This window comes from Mustelus asterias, chromosome 7, assembly GCF_964213995.1.
Source record: "Mustelus asterias chromosome 7, sMusAst1.hap1.1, whole genome shotgun sequence".
NCBI lineage: Eukaryota > Metazoa > Chordata > Chondrichthyes > Carcharhiniformes > Triakidae > Mustelus > Mustelus asterias.
Window position 1 is genome coordinate 90,479,356 of NC_135807.1, and position 16,627 is coordinate 90,495,982.

The 16,627-nt window shown below is 41.9% G+C and overlaps 1 protein-coding gene across 1 annotated transcript in view; it reads right to left on the reverse strand.

Moving 5' to 3' along the window:
* The window catches only part of csmd3b (CUB and Sushi multiple domains 3b), a 1,683,329-nt gene that overhangs the window by 276,354 nt on the left and 1,390,348 nt on the right, over positions 1-16,627 (reverse strand). Inside the window, exons 29-30 of the mRNA XM_078215503.1 lie at positions 8,932-9,119; positions 4,347-4,541 (exon numbers count right to left, since the gene is read on the reverse strand). Coding sequence (XP_078071629.1) covers positions 4,347-4,541; positions 8,932-9,119 — 383 coding nt within the window. The remainder of the gene's footprint in view (positions 1-4,346; positions 4,542-8,931; positions 9,120-16,627) is intronic.

Sequence of the window (16,627 nt, forward strand, 5' to 3'; positions counted from 1 at the left end):
CCTGTACACAACAACTTTAATGTGGCACGGTGTCACAGTGGTAAGTACTGCTGCTTCACAGCGCCAGGGACCCGGGTTCAATTCCAGCCTCGGGTCACTGTCTGTGGAGTTTGCACATTCTCCCCGTGTCTGTGTGGGTTTCCTCTGGGTGCTTTGGTTTCCTCCCACAGTCCAAAGATGTGCTGGTTAGGTGGATTGGCCATAATAAATTGCCCCTTATTGTCAGGGGGATTAACATGGTAAATACGTAGGGTTAGGCGGATAGGGCCTGGGTGGGATTGTTGTCGGTGTGGTCTCGATGGGCCGAATGGCCTCCTTCTGCACTGTAGGGATTCTATGATTGTATGCTGAAGAGTTTTACCCTGACTTAAACTGGACAAAACAGTTGCTCCCAGACCTGGCGGCAGTCGTAAGCAATTAATAGAACTTTGATTAGGCCACACTTGGAGTACTGCATGCAGCTTTGGTCTCCATATTTAAAGGAACATACACTTGCATTGGAGGCAGTACAGCAAAGGTTAGCTCGATTGGTTCTTGGGATGAGGGGGTTTACCTTTGATGGGAGGTCGAGAAAATCAGATGTATAATGTCTGGAATTTAGGAAAATGAGAGGTGATCTGATTGAAACAGACACAATTCCGAAGGGACTTGACAGCTTGACATCTTGAACTTTTTGTGACCCTGCATCTTAGTCGTTGGGGCTTGACATATGGCATTGACCGTGGCTCTATTTAATCCCATTACCTTTTGAACGTGTGTCTGGAAAGGTTTCTGGTCCCTTGTGGATACAGCACTTTTCTCCTCAAGGTTTCCAATGCAGCATCCAAGAAGTTTGAAATGTGCTCGCCACCTGAAACCTCACCCCAGGTTTCCTCGATATTTAGTTATGTTTTCATATTGGAGTAACTTGTACAAGGATTTCCTGTACCTGCTCCATTCACAATGCGTCTCTTTAAGCGATGCAAGCAGGTTTTAAATCATGCAGACTAGCTTTAATTCATGATTCTTTGTCACAAATTGGATCAGCTGCTGAGATGTGCATCCACACAATAGTGTGGTCAGCACTGAATGCATCATACAGGCTAACGGGCAAGTAGTGAAAAGTTGGTGTTCTGTCTACAGCACATTGAACAGATGCAGGGTAATTGCACAATGCAAGATTCACATCACTATTTGTAGTATGTCCAATTTAGCCCTGTTAATTTTTTATTGCACATGGTTCATTGTTGTTCACTAAAGTCTAATATACAGATCATAGAGACTGTCATCTTAACTAAACCTGATTCATTTCTGTTCAGTCCAGGTAGACAAACCAGTTGTTTACTGAAGAACTGGAAGACTTACATGAGGGAAATTGTGAAAGTTGCAATACACATTTTAGATCAGTAGAGTATCATAGTGTTGCACCTCCACTGAATGCTTTATTTACTCCTTATTCGTGCAGGCATATCCCCAAGCTGAGTGACCAGCACTAATGTATATTACGGTATTCTAAGACAGACCTAAAACTTTTCTTATTAATATTCATCGATATGTCATCAATGACTCAAATGTTGGCTGTCTATTTATTGAGTTGTAATACAACAGACTTTCATTTTAAGGCCTTTGCATCCTGAATTTTGGCAGTTTAAAATTGATCCCAACTTGCCCAAGGACTATGACTCATTTATCCCTGAATTGAGGACTGAACCCTGAAGATTCTTTGAACCACGAAGAAACACTCCAGTTTCTCAGCATCCATTACAAACAGGTGTGAAAAGACAAGGGCCAGAGATTTTTTATGAATGTTCCTGGGATGGTCCTGTTCTGCTAGTAGGTCAAATCAGTTACCAACCACTCAAACGTTGATCATACAGCCCAGTTTGGGCATGATTTCCTTTTCTCCACTTTCCCCTCAAAAAGAAAGACTTTTATCCCCTGAGAAATTAGCAGTGTTTACAGGCTACGGACAGAAAATCGCACCTCACAAACTCAGTGCTCTCTCAGTTTGTCCTTGGCATTGTATTGGGAGCAGCATTTTTAAAAGTTTATTTCTTAGTGTTCACTAGTAGGCTTACATTAACACTGCAATGAAGTTACTGTGATAATCTTCTTGTCGCCACACTCCAGTGCCTGTTCGGGTACACAGAGGGAGAACTTGGCATGGCCAATCCACCTAACCAACACGTCTTTAGATATCACAATGAGCTTATCTTGAATTATAAATTAGCCATAACCAAATCATCAGCCCATTATTTTCCCTGCATACATAGCAATCATTGTGTGAGGCATCTCTTGTCACAATGACCCTCTGAATGTGATATTTTCCAGAAACTTTGAAAAAAAGCAAGATAATTTAAAACAAAATGGTCATCAAGGGGTCACACCTTTTCTTTAAGCATTCACCTTGAGGTATTCAAGATACAAATAATATGACTTGCTAAAGATGTGTTGCAGCAGCTAATTGAAGAAAAACCTCATCAAGTTACATTCCATTGAGTTATAATAGTTTTTAGGCACAGGAAGAATATGGTAGTGTTGGTCATGTGTTTGTCATATATGACTGTCAGGTTAGAAGTCTCTGATTCAGCCTGTGATCTTCGGGTAAGCGTTCTCCAAGGCGGCCTTCACGACACACGACAATGCAGAATCGCTGAGCAGAAACTGATAGCCAAGTTCCGCACACATGAGGGCAGCCTCAACCGAGATCTTGGGTTCATGTTATACTATCTGTAACCCCCATGACTTGCCTGGGCTTGCAGAATCTCACTAACTGTCCTGGCTGGAGACAATACACATCTCTTTAAACTGTGCTTGGCCCTCTCTCCACTCACATTGTCTGTACCTTTAAGATTTGATTACCTGTAAAGACTTGCATTCCAACCATCATCTTGTAATTGAGTTTGTGTCTATATATGCCCTGTTTGTGAACACAAGTCCTCACTCACCTGATGAAGGAGCAGCGCTCCAAAAGCTTGTGCTGCCAAATAAACCTGTTGGACTTTAACCTGGTGTTGTGAAACTTCTTACTGTGCTTACCCCAGTCCAACATCACATCAAAGTTAGAAGGGAAGCAGTCTTTATTTTCATACTTAAGCTCAAAGTTGAAATGATAGTAGTGTTTATATCAGCATTCTATTATTTTTTTCTGCTTGATTCATTTGTTCGGCAGAGTTAACATTTGACATTTATTTCAAGCATTTGCATTTAAATGAGACTGTTTGAACACACTGATTGCTTAAGGTATTCACCGAAGTGAGCACCAGTGTCAATGACCATTGCTTTTTGCATTTTGTCACTGCTTTGTGTATCCATGCAACCCTTTGTGTTTCAGCTCTGCTTCTTTTGCACATCCAGATAATGAAGCAAAGACCTGGCTTATTGTAGTGCTACCCAAACTGGAAAACACACTGCCAGTCAATCATCAGGTCTAGCACAGATGCCTTGTCATCTCACAAGGATATTTTCTTCACTGCAAGCTCACACAGCTTCCTATTATTGTAGTTCTTCCATTTAGAGAATGTGCACGATCCATCATCTCATCATTTGTCTTCTATTTGCTTCTTCCCAGCTAAGACCTAGTCTATTATTGTTCAGTGATGACAGTCATCAGTGGTACAACACGCGATAGACTCATTTTAAGCTTCTTGACATAAGATGTACTGTCAATACAAGCACACTATTCACCATTTCAATATTAGTCGCTTTGTCCTCCCACCTGAACCTAAAGATCCTCTTTACAGATCACATCACAGATGCATCTGACACTGTGCTTTCATCATGTCTCAGAACACCTTTCGAATAAAATTTAGATTGGTTGGACTACAGTCAGTAAAAACAGATTCCTAACGAGGAAATAACAGTTTGTGGTCAGATTTCAGAAAATAAATTAAAGTTAAAACTCACCCAACCCAGTGCACATGCTATTTCTGCCATAATTGCAGTGCTAGTGTACATTTTATATATTTTTTGTTTTCTTTTAATATTGCCACCAAAGCCTCAAATCTTTAGAGGCTGCCTGTTAGTTCATTAGTTTTACACAGTGAGTGGCTACCTAAAGTTTAATTCTAAATAACAACATATCGCAGCTGGAGCAATACCTAGCAATAGAGTGGTCACCTTGGGCCATCACATAAATTGACGAACTTGAAATGAGTTTTGAGCATTTTGTGTCACTTTTAAACATAATCATATGCACGCACACACATCATGATGCTATAGCTACAAATCTCAGCCTTATTTTGGACAATAAATTATTTCTACTTTTTTGGTAGATTGAACCAACAATCAACATTCATTTTGTGTCATTTTTTTTTTCTTTAATCGTAACAGATTCAATACTAAAAGCTCAATTGAATAGATCCTACCGTGACAGGTGGGCAAAGCTCTATTCCATCCAGGTCTTCCATCATCTCCCATAATGCAGGTCAGAGTTGAATAACCTTGCAACACATATCCCGCATTGCAATAGTATGTAACGGTCGATCCCAGCTTAAAGTCACTTCCCAATCTGGTACCGTTCATGACATTCCCAGGATCAAAGCACGATTCCCGAAGTTTTGCTAAATAATCAAAAAGGTGATGTTAAGAAAATATTGATAAATATTTGTTACGCAATTACTTATTTTTTATGGTTACATCAATTTTTGGTGCTTCTCAAAAGTGTTTTTCAATGAATCTCACATGATAATAATTGGCGTTAAAAAGTGTGATTTTCTTTTTGAAGAGCCAGTAAATGATTGACTCTTGTCCATCAAGATCAAAAAGCTAATGTGAGGCATGAGGAGAAAATCCTTTTCAAGATGCCTTTAAACACTTGGTGCATGATTTCTAGTTACTGCTGGGGTTGGGAATGGAGGTGGGCAAGAATGATAAATATTGTTCCGGCTACATCCCAACTCGCCTTTTGCACTGACATATTGGCCTTCCCCAACATTGAGGATGAGAATGTTCATCGAGTCAGCTCCTCCAATTGGTTGTTTAATTATGCACCAGCCATTCCTAGCTGGATATGACAGGACTGCAAAACTTTGATTTGATTTGTGGGTGCTCAGCTCCATCGATAACATGCTCTTTCCACTGTTTGGCATGCCTGAGGACAGTCCTAGTTAACACTCAGTCAGACAGGGATGCACCCTGTTATGATGGCCACAAAGGCCATGGGAGATTATCAATAGATCTCCCCATGGGTTTCCTGGTGTACGAACTCCCTTATTGAACGAGCGGAGGCTCACCCAATATGGAGTAAGCAGGGGTTAAAACCCGTTGCTTCAACCCGGACAGGAATTCTGTGGATTCCCGGGTATTGACTTGCATGAACCGCAGGTATGGCTCTTTTTTGTGTTATCATTAAAGGGTTTTTATGGAATGGAAGACTGGCGTTGGCTGAATTATTACATTGGCATTGAGGGCAGAATCATTCTCTGGGGGTCCCAAGTAGTTGTCCCTCATCCAGGGATACGTCCAATATTAACAGATCAACATAATGGCCACTCTGGAGTGTCAAAGATGAATATGTTGGCTAGGAGCTATGTCTGGTGGCCCAGCCTCGACTCAGGTATTGTAGACTCACTGAAGTGATGCGACTTATGCCAAGGGAATCAAAAACTCCCGAGCTCAGCCTCCCTACATCCATGGGAGTGGCCTGGCATCAGTAACCCTGCAATTCTCCCTGTGAAAACGAAGGGTTCCCCTATTTGGTGTTTACCACCAGAACCAGCCCCATCTTTGACGGACCTCAGACTGACTGCCAAGCGGAAGAAACAACCTTCTCATGGCAGGGATGTTATGATGGCCGTGAAGGGCATGGGGGATCATCAATAGATCACCCCGTGGGCTTATTGGAGGACAAACTCCTTCTTAAGTGAGTGGAGGCTCACCCAATAAGAACTGAGCAGTGTTGTTTCAACGTAGACTGTATTCTGTGGGTGTAAACCATACTGTATTCTGCATGTTGTAAGCCATTTGTGAAGCTCTTGTGTTGTCATTATAGGGTTTTTGGTGATGGAAGACTGGCCTTGGCAAAATTATTGCACACTCCTTGATGGTAATTGCAAAGCAAGAGACATGCCGGGCCATGAGGTTAAAGATTCTGGTGAAATGAAATTCTACTGCTGCTAATGGCCCACAATGCTTCAGAGATGCCCAGTTTTGAGATGCTAAATCTGTTCTGAATCTATCCCATTTAGGACAGTGGTAGTGTCACTCAGCACGAATAGAGCATCTATTCAATGTAAAAAGGGAACTTCCTCTCCACTACAGCTACGTGGTGGTCAATCTTACTAATGGTATTATGGACAGATGCGTTTTTGACAGGTAGATTGGCAAGGGCCCAGTCTAGCAGCTACATCTTCAGGACTTGGTCAGATCAGTTAGTAGTTATATCTTGAACACTCTTGGTGATAGACATTGAAGTCACCCAGCCAGTGCTCGCCCCAGTGCCTTACCAAATAAATGTCATTATGGAGGAGGACAGATTTATCAGCCGAGAGATGATGATAGATTTCTTTGCCCATGTTTGAACCAATAACATTAGACTTTTCAGAATCCGGAGTCAATATTGAGGATTCCAAAGACCATTTACTCCAAACTGTATATACCACTGTGCTGCTGCCTTTGGTGGATCTGTCCTTTTGGTGGGACAGGACATACCCAGGAAAGGTGATGGAGGAGTCTAGGACATTGGCCGAACAATATTATCCTGTGAGTGTGACTATGTTGTTGCTTGATTAACCTGTACCCAACTTTGGCACAAGTGTCCAGATGTTAGTATGGAGGACTTTGCATGATTGATCGAGCTGGATGTGTTTTGGCATGTCCAATCTGTAGGTAGATGTCAAGTGGCTCACCGGGATTGTTTCTCATTATTTACTGTTGGAGCAGTTTTGTCTCACTTGCTAGACCATTTCAAAGGGGAGTTAAGAATGAGCTATTTTTCTGTTGGTCTGGAGTCACTAATAAGAGGGACTAGATAAGAGCAACTGATTTATTGCCCTAAAAGAACATGAGTGAACAACCAGAGAGAAAAAGTAATTATTATTTTCCCTTTGGTCAATTCAGGTCACTGGCACTAACTGTAATGCCACAGCAAATCAAGTCTGGACTTTGTGATCTGTGTGGCTTAGGTAATCAAGAGAACAAGTGGCAACCAGCTCTGGTATGTTACCGGACAGAAAAGGAAGAAAAAAGGCAATGCTGCAGTGGTATTGGCATTGAACTAGTAATCCAGAAAATCGAGGGTAATGCTTTGAATCCCATCACAGCAGATGGTGAAATTTGAAATAAAAATCTGGTGTTAAAAGTCTAATGATAACCATCAAACAATTGTGGTAAAGACCCATTTGGTTCAATCATGCCCTTTAGGGAAGGAAACATGCCACTCTAATCTGCTCTGGACTACATGTGACTCCACGGCAATGTGGTTGACTCTCAAATGGCTGAGCAAACCTCTCAGCTCAAGGGCAATTAGGAATGGGCAATAAATGCTGGCCCAACCAGCAACACCTACATATATCCCATGATTAAAAAAATATATAGCATTCGTCATGACGTCAGAATGTCCCAAAATGTTTTACAACCTTTGAAGTACTTCTGAAGTGTTGTCATGGTTGTAATGTAGGGAACCCAACAGCCAATTTGCTCAAGCAAGGCACCACCAAACGCATGTAATAAAAAGCCAGGTCATTTGCTTTGAATGTTTCTTCAGGAATAAATATTAACCAAAGCTTGGGAAGAACTCCCCTGCTTTTCTTTGAAGCAGTGTCATAGGATCTTTTGCATCTGGTAATTAGGCCAGACAGGCTTTGGTTTAATGTCTCATCCTTGAGTGAAATTAAAATTTACCAAACATCACAGCGTATAAATTGCCCTTTGAAGCTTCAAAAAATAGGGCTCAACATAAAAGCCAAGTGTAAAACATGAACCACCAGTTTCGGTGCAGGAGAATGCATTTCTATCCATCAGTCACAATGCCTCCAATTCCTGCACATCTCCTGGACAACACAGATATTGCCTAATTGATGCCACGCGCTAAGTTATAAGGCAAGTATAACCCTAAAAATGTATCTCTCGTGCTGAAAAATGGACACCAACTCCGAATGCAAAGATAGCCCTAAACAGGCATTTATCAGCTGAAAGTGGCGGGCGAGGTTAATTTAAAAACTGAGTATAGACCTAAACATGTATTTTTGAAGAAAAAAATGATATCAACTTATATGCTGTGATCTATGGTACCAAGGAAAAGGAAATCTCACTGATAATTTTCTCAACTGTGCACAAGAATAGTAAAGCCATTTGTGATGCTATTGTGCCACGATTGAGATCAATTTCACATCAAACCTGGGACCCTGTTCTGTTCTGCTCAGTAGCATATAACATTGTGCATTTACCATCCGGAGCATCAGCAAACCAATTCTTATTCTTGTTTTTGCCTTGATACACATCCAGTTTCATAAATAAAGGCCGTCATAGTTTTAGAAGTGAAAATGCCAATTTTTTCAGAATTCCTTCTCCTTAACTGAATCTCAATCTACTTTTAAATGTTTAAATTTCTCAATGTTATCAGTTTAGTGATGGATCATTTCTTCCACTGATTTACAGGAAGCTTTTGTTTAATGACATTACTGATTTTTCTGCTGGCTGACAAGTATTGCTTTTGTCATTGTTTAAAACATACCCAGAGTCAGCTTAGCTGGACTTCTGGCAATCCACTAACACAGTCTTCCCTTTACAAATGATGGCAACATTTTAAAACCAGCTGATTTCTTCTCCAATGATATTCCTTTAAAGGCTGATTTTGAGAAATTGCCAAGAAGAGTACACCAGCATTTGAAATCCTGGAAAAAGGGGTTTCAGAAGTGTACTGCAACACCATGTAGATTCTGCATTGTTGCGGACACATATTCACAAATGAATAATGACTGTAAAATGAAAACATCAAAGTTATCATCTAACCTTTGTATTCGATGTGGAATCCTGAAAAGCTAACAGAGCCGTCACTTCGAAAAGCCAAGTGCATGTTGTTTGAGCTGCTCTCAATCCGCTCAGGGAGCTTATTGTCAAGAAAGCTTCCGATCAAAGGGCTGTTACCATCTGGACCATCATAAAGATAGAGGAAATCATAGTTGGGCTCCATGGTGAAACTGCAAGTAGAAAGTTCACATGCTCAAGTGACGATATTACATTTCCATTATTTCCTTTTTCAGAGTACCCAGAACTTTTAGAAACCAGATCCCCAGCCATTCTCTCACGCAAAACCAAATTTTCACATCATGCTCTTCCAAATTAACGCTGAACAGAGCATCTGACTCCAACTCTGCAGCAATTCCGGCTTCCACCCCTGCCTCAACCTATCTGCCAAATGAAACCATCATCACCTGCAGCCATAACAATTCCTGGGCTTTCCTGGTCAGCCTCCCATCCTTCACTCCCATAAACGTTCAATAGATGTCTGGTATCTGTATCTTTAACCCCATTGCCATTGTGCTGCATTGGCGCACGATCCAGCAGCACCTCAGATTTAAAATCCTCATTCTTGTATTCCAATCGTTATGTGCCTCACTGGTGCTGGACTGAATTCCCCAACTATCGGAGGTGGACAAGCCCATAGTTACCGACATCGGTTTGCGGGCACTTGCCTGCCTCTGAGCCATTTTTAAACATGCTGGTTTGGGGGGCTATTGGCTACCTTAGCTCAAGTGGTGGCTAGACAACTAAGCCTCTTAATTGTCTTATTAAGGTCACTATTCAGAAGACGACTGGAATTTTCCGGTTGACAGTTGGGCCCCATGTTGAGGCCAAATCCAGACCGGTGAACCGGCTTCTCAGCAGCAGACATGGTGGGGCGAGTGCTGAAGTGTAAGATGACCACAGCTTAGGTCACTGGCTGTGCTGATGAAGGGTTACACCTCCATGATGAAGGCCTGACAGCTGTGGCCACTTTTTATTTTTTAATATTGTTAAAAAGTCTTCAAAATGCATCTCATATTTGAGGTGCCCTCTTCCATTCCTATTCAGATATCCATTTAACAACAGACTTCCAGGTCATAAAGGTCATTCGATAAGCTACCACACAAAAGGCTGCTTAATAAGATAAGAGCTCATGGTGTTGTGGGTAAGTAAACTAGCATGGAACAGAGGATTGGCTAACTAATAGAAGACAGGGAGTTGGAATAAGAGGGGCATTTTCAGGATGGCAACCTGTAACTAAAGGACTGCCATAGGGATCAGTGCTGGGTCACAATTATTATCAGTAGTACTCATCCTTGATGACTGACCTGCTAATGTGACATTCCTTGTGGGGCTACTACTGGATCTCCAACCCTGGGAACCCACCTGGCAATCTTAATTGGATGGTAAGTGCACACCCTGGCCAGTAATGGGCCTATGCTTCAAAAGTCATGATAGGCTTCTGAAACTGATGTGCTGTGAGGAGGGAGGTGGGGGGACCCGAAAATGCACCTACATTGGGGTCCTGACCCAAGAACAAATATTCAGTCCCCTATTTTGGTGACCTCCTCTGGTCTTACAAACCTTCAGCTAGTATTCCTCGAACTCTGTTCTCTTGCACTCTCTTCACTCCATGAACACTGACTGTGCCTTCAGCTGTATCAGTTCCAGTTACCAGAGATTCCTCCCTGACCCTCAGCACTTCTCTGGTTCTTTTCCTCCTACAAAATCCTCTTTGGAAAAAACTCTCTCTCTGACCAGGTTTTTACTTATCCTTTCCTAATCATAGAATCCCTGCAGTGCAGAAGAGGCCATTCGGCCCATCGAGTCTGCCCATTTCTCTGACAGAGTATCTTACCGAGCCCTTCTTCCTCGCCCTATCCCCGTACCCCCACACATTTATCCTGCTAATCCATCTAACCTACACATCTTGGGACAAGAAGGGGCAATTTAGCATGGCCAATCCACCTAACCTGCACATCTTTGGACTGTGGGAGGAAACCGGAGCAGCTGGAGGAAACCCAAACAGACACAGGGAAAACATGCAAACTCCACGCAGTCACCCAAGGCTGGAATTAAACCTGGGTCCCTGAAGGTGTGAGGCAGCACTGCTAACCACTGTGCCACCCGCTAATATCTCCTCTGCAGATTGTCTGGGATCTTTTTTCTACTAGATGCAGTAACAGAAGGGAATATTCAAGTGCTGTCTTTTGCTGGGTTTAACAACTAATTAGACAACATATTGTGGTTTGCTCTGGTGGACCAGTTAAAGCATATTTGTAACACCTTTCAGCATTCCATTCAATCGCAGCAACATTAAAGATTGAGACAGAAGCAAAACACTGCAGATGCTGGAAATCTGAAATGAGAACAAAAGATGCTGGAAAAACTCAGCAGGTCTGGGAGCATCTGTGGAGAGAAAAACTGAGTGAATGTTTTGTGTCCAATCTGATTTCTTTGGAACTGAAAATTAGAGATTTTGGTTAAGCAATAAATATAGCTCCTAAACAATTTTCATTCTGAGAACCTACACTAATTGGTCCAATTTGAAACATTAACCAGCTTCAAAAGGTGATCATGGGTGAGTGAACAGATGTCGGTATTTCCAGCTGGAACAATCAGCAACTAAATTACTTACGACAGTGGAATCCCCACAAGCTTTTTGCTTGGTTAGATACCACTGAACAAGTGAAAATATCCAAACAGTTAAAAGACACAAAGAGGAAAAAGCAGAATTAGATCAAAAAGAAAGACGACAAGAAATCAATATTTTAAGTTTCAAATTGGAAAATTTGAATTTTCCTAAAAATGGTACCCAAAAATCAAAATACAGGAAACACAGATGCACCTTCCCACAATTACCAAGACTCAAATACCCAATCCACAATAGACTTCCAGGTCATAATGATCCTTCAATAAGGTACCATGCAAAAGGATGCTGAATACGATGAGAGCCTCTGGTGTTGGGATAGTATATTAGCATGGAAAATAGAATTGGCTAACTGATAGAAGACAGAGAGTTGGGATAAAAGAGGCATTTTCAGGATGGCAACCTGTAACTAGTGGAGTGTCCTAGGAATCAGTGCTGGGGCCACAATTATTTACTATATATACACATTAATGGCTTGGATGAGGAAAGCGAATGTACTATTGACAAGTCTATGGATGGCAAGTGGTGAGGGTGACACAAAGAGTCCACAGAGGAATATCAACAGGTTAAATGAGTGGGCAAAAACTTGGCAGATGGAATATAATGTAGGAAAATGTGAAGTTATGCACTTTAGTAGGAAGAATAAAGGAGCTGAATATTATTTAAATGGAAAAATACTGCAGAAAGCTGCAGCACAGAGGGATATAAGGGTTCCCATGAATAAAGTACAAAAAACTAGCATGCAAGTTCAACAGGTAATCGGGAACATAAATAGAATGTTGGCCTTTATTTCAAAGGGAATGGAGTGTAAAAATGGGGAGTCTTGCTAAAACTATAAAGGGCACTAGTTAGATCACACTTGGAATACTGTGAACAGATTTGGTCTTCATATCTAACAAAAGATGTATTGGAATTGGAGTCAGTCCAGAGGTTCATGAGGTGGACTCTGGTCTGAAGAGATTTTCTTATGAGGAGAGTTTGAGCCTGTAATCATTGGAGCTCAGAAAAATGAGAGGCAATCATATTGAGACATATAGGATTCTCAGGGGACTTGACAGGATAGATGCATGAGACATTGCTTCCCCTTGTAGTAGAATCTAGGAGCAGAGGGCATAAGTGGTCACCCATTTAAGACAGAGATGAGGAAGAAATTGCGAGTGTAGTGAATCTGTGGATTTCTTTTTAACCACAGAGGGCTGTAGAGGCTGGGTTGTTAGTTATGTTCATGGCTGAGATAGACAGATGTTTAATCAGTAAAGAAAATGAAGGCTTATGGGGGAGAGGTGGGAAAGCGGAGTTGAGGGTTATAATACCAGATGAGCCATGATCTCGCTGAATAGCATAGCTGGAGCTGTGGGTGAGAGAGAGAGAGAGAGTGCATGAGAGAGAGAGAGAGAGTGCAACAGAGAGTGCATGAGAGAGAGAGTGCAACAGAGAGTGCATGAGAGAGAGAGAGAGTGCATGAGAGAGAGAGAGCGCATGAGAGAGAGAGAGAGTGCATGAGAGAGAGAGAGTGCATGAGAGGGAGAGTGCATGAGAGAGAGAGTGCATGAGAGAGAGTGCATGAGAGAGAGTGCATGAGAGAGTGCATGAGAGAGAGAGTGCATGAGAGAGAGAGTGCATGAGAGAGAGAGTGCATGAGAGAGAGAGAGAGAGAGTGCAACAGAGAGTGCATGAGAGAGAGAGAGAGTGCATGAGAGAGAGAGAGCGCATGAGAGAGAGAGAGAGAGTGCATGAGAGAGAGAGAGTGCATGAGAGGGAGAGTGCATGAGAGAGAGAGTGCATGAGAGAGAGAGTGCATGAGAGAGAGAGAGTGCATGAGAGAGTGCATGAGAGAGAGAGTGCATGAGAGAGAGAGAGAGTGCATGAGAGAGAGTGCATGAGAGAGAGTGCACGAGAGAGTGCACGAGAGGGAGAGTGCATGAGAGAATGAGAGAGAGAGAGTGCATGTGAGAGAGAGTGCATGAGAGAGAGAGAGAGAGAGTGCATGAGAGAGAGTACATGAGAGAGAGAGAGAGTGCATGAGAGACAGAGAGAGTGCATGAGAGACAGAGAGAGTGCATGAGAGACAGAGAGAGTGCATGAGAGAGAGAGTGCATGAGAGAGAGAGTGCATGAGAGAGAGAGTGCATGAGAGAGAGTGCATGAGAGAGAGTGCATGAGAGTGCATGAGAGAGAGTGCATGAGAGAGAGTGCATGAGAGAGAGTGCATGAGAGAGAGTGCATGAGAGAGAGTGCATGAGAGAGAGTGCATGAGAGAGAGTGCATGAGTGCGTGCTTGAGAGAGAGAGAGAGAGTGCATGAGAGAGAGTGCATGAGAGAGAGAGTGCATGAGAGAGAGAGTGCATGAGAGAGAGTGCATGAGAGAGAGAGTGCATGAGAGAGAGAGTACATGAGAGAGAGAGTGCATGAGAGAGAGAGAGAGTGCATGAAAGAGAGAGAGAGTGCATGAGAGAGAGTGTGCATGTGAGAGAGTGTGCATGTGAGAGAGTGTGTTCATGTGAGAGAGTGTGCGCATGTGAGAGTGTGCATTTGAGAGAGAGTGTGCGCGTGTGTTAGAGAGACAAAAGTGTGTGAGCGTGAGTGTGTGTGTGATTAGCCCTACACCATGCATCCCAGAATGATGTCTGCCAAGAAGGAACCCAGCATTGCCACAAGTGTGGTGATATGACATGGCCAGAAACAAAGAAGCCACATTTACAAGGGACTAATGAGGTAAGAAGATCGTAAGCAAAATGGAAAGAAAGACAAAAGAATGATCATTGATTCGGGACCTAAAGAGAGGTGTCCAACATTGGATCCTTTATCTCTTAAGTAAGGTTTCACCAGACCTCCCACCACCACTCCAGATGTCCCACCACCTTTGCCTTATAATACCTGAAGTCAACAGGAGCAGAGATGTGGATGCAATGAAGTTGGTAAAAGTCCTAAGGTCTCAGCTTCTGATAATGAATTACATGCAGCACTAAAATCAAGGGGCAACTGAAAATTCATAGTTTAAATGAAGCCACAAAGAAAACACATTCTGTAAAGGAATTATTCAGGACTTGAGAAACATGTACTATTTGTTATCAATAAATATAAAAGGAGACAGCAATGTTGTTGTGGCTTTATTTGTTTCAATGCCATAAATGGGTACACCAGAGGCTAAGATTGAAGCTTTATGATCAACTTAGCCCATACTGAGCGCTTGACAGCTGTTTATTACTATTTGATGCCGTGGTTGTTTGCTGTCACCAAGGAGTATCTCAGATTGATTAGTGCCCTGGAAATGTTGTGATTCACTGATGGAAACGGAGAGCCAAGCACAAGCTGAGGTATATCTCAAGGTATTTTGTAATAAATGAAGTAATTGGATAGAGCGAAGATTGAAAGTGAACAGGAGGAACTTAAATGGCTCCACTGACGGCCATCAGACTTCTTCTACCATTAGACTCTCAGTTGCATGAAAAATTGAAAATCCAGGCAATGGATGGGAAAATAATCAAATTATTGATGCCATCCACTGCACTTCAGAACCTACAGGTTTATGTTACCCTGTCATTAGATTTCCTTTGGGCAGGATCAATTTATTTGAAAGCTGCGTATCAAGTTTACAGATTGCAGTGAGGTACTTGATGCACACTATTTTCTATCACGTAGAAAATGTTTCCAAACTCTATATAGTTTTTAACCAGGAACAAAGATTAGTGGAATTATCTTGCAATACTCAGTGAAATCAACATACACAGGGAAGAGATATAAAGCTGAAATTGGTACAAGAAGTTGGCACAGATATCCCAGCCATGTTATGCCAGGTTGCCAAATCTAGCTGAACAGATTTGAAAGTTTGATTATGTGTGACGTTAGTATTCCTTTAAGAATTTATTTTCTTTAAATCATGTTCTCTGCAGCTATCACAGTTTCAGATTTTTTTCCATTGCTCCAGGCCTGTCAGAGAAGTCCTTTTATTGCTGCTTCAATGCCTTAAATGGGGTCTTGTTTATTTTTACTGTGGGCCTCAGGTGATTTTCTGGAATTTGTTTTATGACCTGGCGTTGTTAGGGGGAGGATTGGCTGACAGGCCAGGTGACAGGATCTCTTTCGTTTTCAGTTTTGAGCTGCTGTTTAGTTTCGAAGGGGATGACTACGTACCAACCGACTCAAGAACAGCTTCTTCCCTGCTGCTGTCAGACTTCTGAATGGACTTACCTTGCATTAAGTTGATTTTTCTATACACCCTAGCTATGACTGTAACACTACATTCTGCATTCTTTCCTGTCCTTTTCTATGAATGGTATGCCTTGTCTGAGTAGCATGCAAGAAACAATACTTTTCACTGTGTGCTAATACATGTGACAATAATAAATCAAATCAAATTAAACCATCAGACTGGAAAGCAGTGTTTTTCTCTCTTTCTCCCTGGTATTATAGAGTCTGCTTGCTTGCTGGAAGGAAGTCTCCTGGCCTTCCTGGAGTGGAAAATTTGCTGTTGATGGTCAGTTTGTCTAGCGTCTCTCTCCCCCAAGTGTTTTGGGAAGCTATTCTGACTTCAAGCTGTGTCTCAAGAGGCTGGGAAGTTACGAGACTGGGAAGTTAGAGTTTCAATTCTCCACCCAGGGGACTGGGCACCAGCATCACATGAGCATTTGTGTTTTGCTGTGTCAAATCTGTAGCAAAGGTTGCTTGTGGAATTTGCTTGATTGGAACATTTCCAATATTCAATAAGGGTTCTACTGTCTCATGATTGTTTTTTTTCTTGTTTGTAATTGGTAAAAGTTATTTCTAATTTTCTTTCTACACATGTTAACTGTATACTTAAATAAACTTTGTTTGATAAAAGCTCCTTCGTGGGTCCATTGAATCAGACCTGAAGTGAAACATGCTCACCCTAACCAAAGTCAAAGTGCAAAACTTACGATCCAGGTGGACTTCATAAAACATATGCGACACAACAGTTGATCATATGTCATCAATCACAATGCCAAAACACATGATGATTTCCCACAGTTCAAAGTGTTATTGCATTTATTTTATAAAGTTAGGTCACGCACACTAAATGTTTTCCACTTAA